At 58.1% G+C, this 8,852-nt stretch overlaps 1 protein-coding gene across 4 annotated transcripts in view; it reads left to right on the top strand.

The window, feature by feature from the left end:
* Positions 1-8,607, top strand: part of STAB1 (stabilin 1) — a 61,134-nt gene extending 52,527 nt beyond the window's left edge. For 3 of the 4 annotated variants that reach the window (XM_083796315.1, XM_083796317.1, XM_083796316.1), the window contains 17 exons: positions 120-206; positions 650-796; positions 966-1,031; positions 1,602-1,824; positions 2,458-2,607; positions 3,336-3,440; positions 3,875-3,982; positions 4,183-4,376; positions 4,992-5,136; positions 5,452-5,585; positions 6,210-6,375; positions 6,581-6,687; positions 6,924-7,043; positions 7,143-7,295; positions 7,421-7,540; positions 7,715-7,861; positions 8,296-8,606. In XM_083796315.1, the coding sequence (XP_083652441.1) occupies positions 120-206; positions 650-796; positions 966-1,031; positions 1,602-1,824; positions 2,458-2,607; positions 3,336-3,440; positions 3,875-3,982; positions 4,183-4,376; positions 4,992-5,136; positions 5,452-5,585; positions 6,210-6,375; positions 6,581-6,687; positions 6,924-7,043; positions 7,143-7,295; positions 7,421-7,540; positions 7,715-7,861; positions 8,296-8,484 (2,361 nt within the window). In that variant the 3' untranslated portion in view covers positions 8,485-8,606. Of the gene's footprint in view, positions 1-119; positions 207-649; positions 797-965; positions 1,032-1,601; positions 1,825-2,457; positions 2,608-3,335; positions 3,441-3,874; positions 3,983-4,182; positions 4,377-4,991; positions 5,137-5,451; positions 5,586-6,209; positions 6,376-6,580; positions 6,688-6,923; positions 7,044-7,142; positions 7,296-7,420; positions 7,541-7,714; positions 7,862-8,295 lie in introns of all 4 variants that reach the window. The other variant, XM_083796318.1, reaches the window with a different exon arrangement.
* The last annotated feature ends 245 nt before the right edge of the window (positions 8,608-8,852 follow it).

Consider the following 8,852-nt stretch of genomic DNA (forward strand, 5'->3'; position numbering starts at 1 on the left):
CCATGTCACACCCCCTCTCACTGTGGCTGCTGACCCTGTTCCTCACCAAGCAGCATCCCCTTTTTGAATACGAACCGCCAGTTTTGCTTGTCTCTCCCATGTTCTTTTTCCCCTCTTAGATTGTTGCTGGTAACATGCCTCAATTCAAATTCATCCGGACCATGCACGGCTCCACCATCTCGTTCAGCTGCAGCAAAACCCACACGGTACGTGATGGTGATGCTAGGCTCTGCTTCCCACTGTCAGCTGCCAACTGATGCTCTGCGTTGATCACCAGCAGGAAGGGAACATAGAGTTGGGATGCTTGCAGCCCATTAGCCCTTTAGAGAGGCTCAAGACTCAGAGGCCAGCTGGCAGGAAAGGGCAGAGGCACGTGTACCTACAGACACATGCAGTGCTGACCAGATTGCTAAGCCAGCCGTGTGGTGCCATGACCTTTACATGGCATGTGTCGCGTGGACAGAGACCATTTCTTAGGAGAGGCGGCTGTGAAAAATGACATTTGGGTGGTTAAGGACATGAGTGCAGAGAGTCTGAAGAGTTCTTGGGGCGACTGAGAAGTCATGACAGCCAAATAGGGCCATCTTCAGGTGGTGCAGCCAGGGTGTGGGATGTGCCAGGATCACAAGTTGTTTTCTTCCTTTGGTAGGGGGAGCTTCTGGTGGGGAACGGTGATGCCATGATTGTTCAGAGGCACATGGAGTTCAGTGGGGGCATTGCTTATGGCATCGATAGACTGTTGGAGCCGCCAGATCTGGGATCTCGGTGTGATGAGTTCATCTTTGTTGAGCTGCAGGTGAGCACTTCAGATAAAGCTGGAGAGAATCCACACTGTCTGTTGAGCCCTTGCCAGGGAAGAGGGATGTTAGGAGGGCTTACTGCTCTTCCTTGGCAAAGCTCTATGCAGCTGAGAGAGGCAGGAATGCATATTGAGTTGTTTTGGGGTTTCTTTCTCCCCTCCACAGAGATCTACGGAGAGCTGCGGACTCTGTGGCTTCGAGCCGCCCTGCCCTGCTGGCTCAGTTCAACGGGTAAAGCTCCCATCTTTGCCACCAGGGTGGCCTGTTGCAGGGCTGATGACAATACCCACGTGCCCCTCGTGTTTCAGCCACAAAATGAGGGCACACCTGCGTGTGGCAAGTCCCTTGGCTCAGTCACGTTTTTGGTCACGCAGTTTCGTAGAACAGGCGCTGGGCTGGGCAATGTGGGATCAGGGACCACTGTGGTCCTTACCTGGTCAATCCCAAAGGGGTGACAGGGCTGCGTGGCAGGCCAGCTTCATCCCTGAAGTAGCACGGGGGGCTTTTGGGAGGGAGTGTCACAGCAAAAGAGCTCAGGCTGGCCGCTGGAGCTTCCCCAGGGATCAGGTGGGGAGCAGCTTTGTGCCCTGCTCACTGCACTGCCCGTTGTCCCTCACGTGCTGGGTTTCTGGCATGTCCCCGCAGTACTCCCATGGCTCACCAGCCCCACCACATGTTAGGAAGCCTCTGTTTCTTGGCATAAAACTGAATGGGTGGCACAGAAATGTCAAAGTGAGGTGTCAGGGACACAGTATCCAGCGACAATGTGGCAAACTCTGTGTTTTGCCTGTTTCCTCGCAGGGGGGAACCAGGGGCTGCTACTATTACGGAAACCGGCTGTTCAGAAACACTTTTCTGTTTCACCACTCCTTGTTGCGGCCATCCTGGCCGCCCTCCCCGTGGGACCCCTTCAGAAGACACTTCTCTTCCAGGGGGTCTAGGAAGCAAGGCTGCGAGAGGATCTGCATTTCCACCCAGTGGGTCCCCCAGTGCTGCAAGAACCACTATGGCCGTGACTGTCGGGGTAAGGAGTCCTGTGACCCTTCCTGGCCCTTTCGCTCATGGCAAGAAGGCAGTCTCATCCAGCATGGATTTCTGATGTCTACAAATGCACTTCCCTGGGGCAAGGGAAGGGTGGGCAACACCCCAGGCAAGGAGCCCCAGTTCATAAAGGGTGTAGGGAACAATCGATCCCCTGTGGATGGTGTTGTACCAGGGAATTCCCTTCCCTTGAAGAATCCCATGGGGAGCCCTGGGCACCAGGCAGCTGGCAGTAGTTGTCACACATATCACTCCTCCCTAGATGCATCCAGTGCACAGCCATTCCCAGGCACCTGCCCTCTGTGCTTCATGCGCAGGCAGCTTTCATGTTCCTGGATGAGTCTGCTGCCAGGTTAGCATGGGGCAGGCCAGCACAGACTCAGCATCCCTGGGAGCAACCAGGCTGGAAACCATGCCAAATTTGCTCTTCTTGCCCCCATTCCCAAGGCTTTTAGTCATGGGATGTCCCCAGTGCTCCCTCCCAGGACTGCCAAACACGCCGTAAGGCACGCTCGCGTGGCACCTGGTGCACAGGCTCTGTGCAGGGCAGCGGGCACTCCTCTCCGGTGCAGGGCCACTTTGTCACCACTGCCTCACTAAGGTGCCCCATTTACAGCATGCCCGGGAGGCCTTGAGGCACCATGCGGTAACCGTGGGACCTGTGACGACAAAATCCGCGGCTCCGGGAGATGCAACTGCAGCCAGGCTTTTGTTGGGACCAGCTGTGAGCTGTGTGCTCCCGGCAGATACGGGCCGCACTGTCAAGGTAAGGGGGAAGCCCATGGGGTGTACTTATGGTTTGTATGCAGATGACTGCAGCACATGGTGCTATTTGGAGGGGGGGATAGATGCTGGGTGACCTTTTTTGCAGCTTACAGCATGGGAATCAGCTCTGCCACATGTGCATCTGTTCCCCGCAACACTCGGGTGAGATCTCTGGGGCTGGGGACACCCCTCCCTGGGCTCTCTGCAGGACAGCTGTTGCTCCAGATGTAGTTTCAAGGAGGCTCTGGGTTCAAAGACCCCTTCTGGTCTGTCACACACAGCTGAGAGCCCCTGTTTGGCTGAAATACTGGGGTGTGCTCAGCAGGGAGCTGTGCCCATGTGAGGCAAGGGGAAGGAAAAGGCAGTTTCCCCTGTCCCAAGCTGTCTTGGGTCTCCAGGAACATTTTTAAGGGCTGAATATTGGCAGGGACTCAGAGGTACAAGGCATCTCTAGAAGTACCCAAGGGAGGGAAACGCTGGGGGTCTGTGGGAGCTTCCCCTCCTGCACGGAGGGTGTGTCTTGCAGAGATTGGGGGGTCTGGGCTGGCAGCAACAGGAAGGGGTGTGTGTGTGTGCATGCATGCGTGTGTGTGCGTGTGTGCACGTACTGCTATGGCTGCCTGCACGCACTGCCCACACAGGCAGTGCTTCTGTCACATTTCTGTCCCGTGGACTTTTGCTGCAGTGAAGGCAGGTGCCATTACAGTGTTCTTTGCCGATTCCTCGCAGAATGTAACTGTACTGAGAACGGTGTGTGCAATGGAGGACTGCACGGCGATGGCTTCTGCTTCTGTGCAGAGGGCTGGACCGGAGAACGCTGTGAAACCAGGCTAGGTGAGGGATGCCGGGCCCCACTGCTGCCTAAACCCTGACCTTGCGCTTCCCCCAGTGTGAGGGACAAGCCCTGTTCCCACAGCGCTGCTCATGGCCTTGCCTTGGGACAGCACAGTGCTCATGCAGCAGCCCTGGGGGTGTTTCTTTGGGGCTGATGAATGGCACCTCCCACACCCCCCAAAAATCTTGGTTCCATCACCTGCTGTTCCCTGGGACTCAGGGAACAAGCAGCCAACCATAACTATCTCCAAAAAGGAGCTATCAGCTGGGGGGACAGGGAGGGACACGGCTTATCCTGAGATCTGGTGTCAGTTACTGAACTCCACAAGGGTTGGGGAGCCTCTGGGGCAGAGGCAGGTGATGGCAGCCATGCCCGTGTTGCAGCCTTTGGATCATGCGTGTGGTTTTCTGACCCGTGTGCACTTTGGTTTCAGACATGACGCCCAAATGCTCGCCACCGTGCCATCCCCAAGCTGTCTGCCGCTCCGGCAACCTCTGTGAATGCAACCTACACTACGAGGGAGATGGTAGAATGTGCTCAGGTAAGGGGGAGCCACCAGGGGATGGGGTGGCGGGGTGGTGAGAGAGGGGAAAAGTGGACAATGTGGCATGACAAGAGGTGACCTCCTCCTGAGCAGCTCCATGGAGGAAGGCTATATCCGTGGGATGATATGCAAGACAGACAGACCACCAGGGGACTGAGCGAAGTACATTAGTTAATGCAATGCTGTTATCCGTACAGTGATTGACATGTGCAGCCAGGACAACGGGGGGTGTGCTACACAGGCACAATGCACGCAGGCTGGTGTCAACATCTCCTGTGCCTGTGCTGCTGGGTACCGAGGAGACGGCTACGTCTGCGACCCCATAGACCGGTGTGCGGACGGAAGGAACGGGGACTGCAGCCAGCATGCCAAGTGCATCAGCACCGGGCCGGTGAGTACATCCTTTATGCCCAGGGACATCTGCATGCCTGAGAGCAGCTGGAGGACAGGGATGTGACAGTGTCCCCTGCTGCTGTAGGCCCCATGCCTGCCCAGCCTCTCAGGTCTCAGGTATTGCGCTCATCCTGCAGGCCCTTGCTGCTAGGCTGGGCAATGGTCCTGCTAATGTAATTCTGAGGCCATTTCCCCCCATCCCTCTGTCCAACAGGCATAAGTGGTGCGAGTCATGGCATTTCTGGACTGTTGTGGGGGCTCTGGGGGTGGGCCTTTGGGGACGATGCCAGCCGCTTTTGCAGAAGAACCAGAGCTGCTCACTGCAGGAGGGACACGGAAGGTGATGCAGTGCAAGACTCGTGAGCCATGTACCCATGAGCTCTTACAAACAGCACATGGCAAGGAATCAGTGTGACATTTTGGGCAGGGTTATGTGCAATTGGATGTTGGGGTAGGACAGAAGCCATGTGGCCTAAGAAAGGCCACACGTTGTGCCACGGTCCCGGTGGGCTGCGGAGGCATTCTGAAGGCTCGTCCGCAGGTTCACAGGGATACACAATTTGCCAGCTGCTATTTGCATGTTTTCAAATGCCGGCCTTCCTTTGTGCTGCAGAACGAGCGGCGCTGTGAGTGCAAGCGGGGCTATGTCGGCGATGGGATCCAGTGCCTGGAGGAGGCCGTGCCCCCCACAGACCGGTGCCTGGACAGCAATGGGCAGTGCCACCGGGAGGCCATTTGCACCGACCTGCACTTCCACGGTGAGCGAGCCATGGAGAGACCACCCTCTGTCATCTTTCACCTTGTGCCTGGGGCATCCCTCAGGAGAGGGCGAGGGTGGGAGAATCGAGGGAGCAGGGACTCGTCACCGCAGCTTTGTCTGGTTTTCACAATCCCCTTTTCCCCTACATGTTATACAGGGAAGGATGAGCCTGTGTGGCACCCATCCTCTGCACCCACCCTTGGCTGGCTGTGCCACCTGCACTCAGACAGGGGACCCACGCTGCAGGGAGCAGACTGGGAGACTGCTCACTCTCAGTGCTGTACTGATGCTCCTGGGACTTGTTATTTTGCAGATAAGACTATGGGTGTATTTCATCTGCAGTCACCCCGAAAAAAGTATGACTTCACTTACGAGCAGGCGCAGAGGGCCTGCGCAGCAGAAGGCGCCTCCTTGGCCACTTTCCGACAGCTCTCGGCAGCACAGCAGGTCAGCAGGGTGGGGGCACGCAGGGCTTCTCGCTGCAAGGTGACGAGTGGGCAAACCACCTCGCATTCCCTCGGCCAGGCCCTGGTGAGTGGCAGTGGCCTGCTCCCACTTCGTGTGGCAGCCCCAGCAACCTCCCAGACATCGAGGCAGCGGTCACTGGGTTTGTGTCACAGTGGCACGGTCAGTGGGAGGTTCCCCCATGCCGTCTGTTTGCATGTTGGCGCTTCCTCAGCTTCCAAAGGAAGAAGTCCTGGGGACAGCAGTGGGCAGCCTTACCAAAGGCGTTTGTGTCTGCTGCTCTCCCTGGTGTACGTAGCCGGTTTCAGCAGCCCAGAGGGTGATCAGGTCATGGTGGCCTTTATTCAGTGATGTCATCCCCAAAACAACCGACATGGGACAGCTGAGGCAGGATGGATGGACCTCAGCTGGTCCTTAGCTTTTGCTCCATGGTCCATGAAACCAGGAGGGCTGCTGGTTCCCACCAGCCACGCTGGGCCATGGCTTCAGGCAAAGCCCAGCCCTTTACGTACCAGGAGAACGCAGTCTCAGGCTGCACAACAGAAGGGCACAAAACCTGGCCTGGAGCTATTACTTTTAATCTAACGATCCATTTTCCTCTGCCAGATGGGATTCCATCTGTGCCTGGTGGGGTGGCTGGACAACGGCACGGCTGGATACCCCACGGCCTACCCCAACCCCAGCTGCGGGGCTAATCGGGTGGGCATTGTGGACTACGGCACCAGAAGCAACCTGAGTGAGACCTGGGATGCCTTCTGCTACCGGGAAAAGGGTGAGTGGCACGAGCACCTTTCCTGGAAAACATCCTGCCTGGCATGAGCGAAGGCTGCGGGGACAGAGCTGCCCCGAGGGCGCATCCCCTCTCCCCACACCCGTGTCGGGAGGGACCATGCTGAGGGCCATCCAGAAGCCAAGGGAGCGGGGCTCTGTGCAGCCACCATGGGCAAGCCAAGGCACAGCTCGATGTTCCTTTGCAGATCTGGTTTGCACCTGCCGTGAAGGGTTTGTGGGAGATGGGTATTCGTGCAACGGCAAACTCCCCGAGGTGCTCGCAGACCATGCTCGCTTCTCCACCTTCTATTCCGTAAGCGATGTGCTCCTGGGTCTTTGGTGTGCCAGCGGCCAGGCACAAGGCGAACGGGAGGGATCGAGGGCGAGCAGGAGGAACACGGGGGGGGCTCAGCCTGTGTGCTGAGGCAGAGTGCAAACAGAAAGGCAGTTTTTTTCCAAGGCCGGGGGGGATGTTTCTTGGGCTGGGCATGATAACTGCTTTGAGCTGACTCCAGCATCCTAATGCGGAAGATCTCCCATCTTTTCCAGATGTTGCTTGATTTTGCCAATGACACAGAAGAAGGATTGGATTTTTTCATCTATTTGTCTGATGACTCCGCTCCCAAAACTCTCTTTGTCCCTCTGAACTCTGGCTTTGCAAAAAATGAAGTAAGCGAACAGGGAATGAGTGGCCACTTGAGGGTGCACAGAATGAAGAGGGGAGCTGTCTCAGCCACTTCTCATCCCTGCTCCGCGTTGCTTTTTCAGACACTGACAGGAGAAGAACTGAAGCTCCACGTGTCATCCAGCAACGTCGTGCTCTTCAGCTTCAACCTCACAGCAGGCACCATCATCACATCCCAGTCAGGACATGATCTCCACGTGTCAGACCTTCCCGTGGGGAATGGCACAGAGCACATGGTAGGTTTGCCGTCCAAGGAGGACCGAAAACCCCACAAGCTTCCACCCCCCCCCTTCTTTTTTGAAACAGGGAACAGGGGCGAGGCTTGCTGATCGAATGCCAGCACCTCTGTCCCATGCTGTAGGGTGCCAGGGGGATCAACGACAGGATGATCGTGGAGTGGGACATCATGGCGTTCAATGGCATCATTCACGCAATTGCAGAGCCACTGAGGATCCCACCACCAGCCGTGCACATCGGTCAGGCGAGTGTCTGAGGGCACACGTGGGGACGGGCGGTGCCGAAGGAGCTGGAGAACGGGGCCAAGGAGCCCGCGTTGGCTCCATGGGGGGGGGGGGCTGAGCCCTGAGGGGCAGCCCAGGGCTCGGGCAGAGGAGCGCCGTGACGGGGCCGCTCCTCTCACTGTTCTCCACCGCAGGTGAACGGCGGGGCCGAGCCTGGGGGCTCCGTGGCCGCGGGGCTGGCATCGGCCCTGGGCCTCGCACTGGCGCTGGCGGCCGGTGCTGGCGTCGCCTACTGCTGGGTGAAGCGGCGCCGGCGGGACGGGCAGTTCGGGTACCTCCAGGTGCGGGCAGGGCTGGGGGAGGGCACGGCCAGGCCCCTGGGACGTCGTGGGGTTTTCATTTTTTATTTTTATTTTATTTTGTTGTTATTTGTTATTTCCTGTTTTTTTCGTTTTAATTATTTTTAACCTACATTTATTTTTATTACATTTTATTTTTATTTTTTTACTTCTTGTTTTTTTTTCTTGTTTTAATTATTTTTAACCTACTTCTATTTTTATTACATTTTATTTTTATTCTTTATTTTTAAAGTTTGTAATCCATTTTGATTTATTATTATTATTTCTTTTAACCTAAGGGCGGTCCCCGGGCGGGGCGCTGCAGGGGGCGGTCCCGGTGCGGGCGGGGGCTCACGGGGAGGGAGGGCGTGGCCCAAGGGGGCGGGGCACGGCCCAAGGGGGCGTGTCCCACCCTCGACCTGCCCCGCCCCCCCCAGGCCGACCTGCTCGAGGAGGAGGAGGAGGAGGAGCCGCGGCCGGACCGCCCGCGCGGGGAGGGGGGGCCGCGCGCCGCCAGGCCCCGCCCCCAGCGGCCGCTGGTCGCCATCCCCAACCCGCTCTACGGCGGCCTCGCCCCCGACTACGAACCGCTGCACGTGAGCACGACCCCGCCCCCCTCCCCGTGACCACGCCCCCTCCCCGTGACCACGCCCCCTCCCCGTGACCACGCCCCCTCCCCGTGACCACGCCCCCTCCCCGTGACCACGCCCCCTCCCCTGCCTCTCCCCCCCCCCCCCCCCCCGGTGCCGCCCCAATAAAGCGCTGCACCCTGCGGACACCGCGGACTCCGTGTCTGAGCCCTCCTCCCGCCCCAGAGAGGGGGCAGCAGCCGCCAGCCCCCAGCGCTGCCTCCTCTCCTCCCCCCCTGCCCCTACAGGATTCCCCGCAGCTCACCCAGGACCCAAAGCAAACCCCCACCCCTCGCCCAACCCACAGAGCGCCACAGGGAGAGGGATGGAAGCGGGGAGGGGGGACATAAACACACCCACACACG

The sequence above is a fragment of the Anser anser genome, assembly GCF_964211835.1.
Source record: "Anser anser genome assembly, chromosome: 12".
NCBI lineage: Eukaryota > Metazoa > Chordata > Aves > Anseriformes > Anatidae > Anser > Anser anser.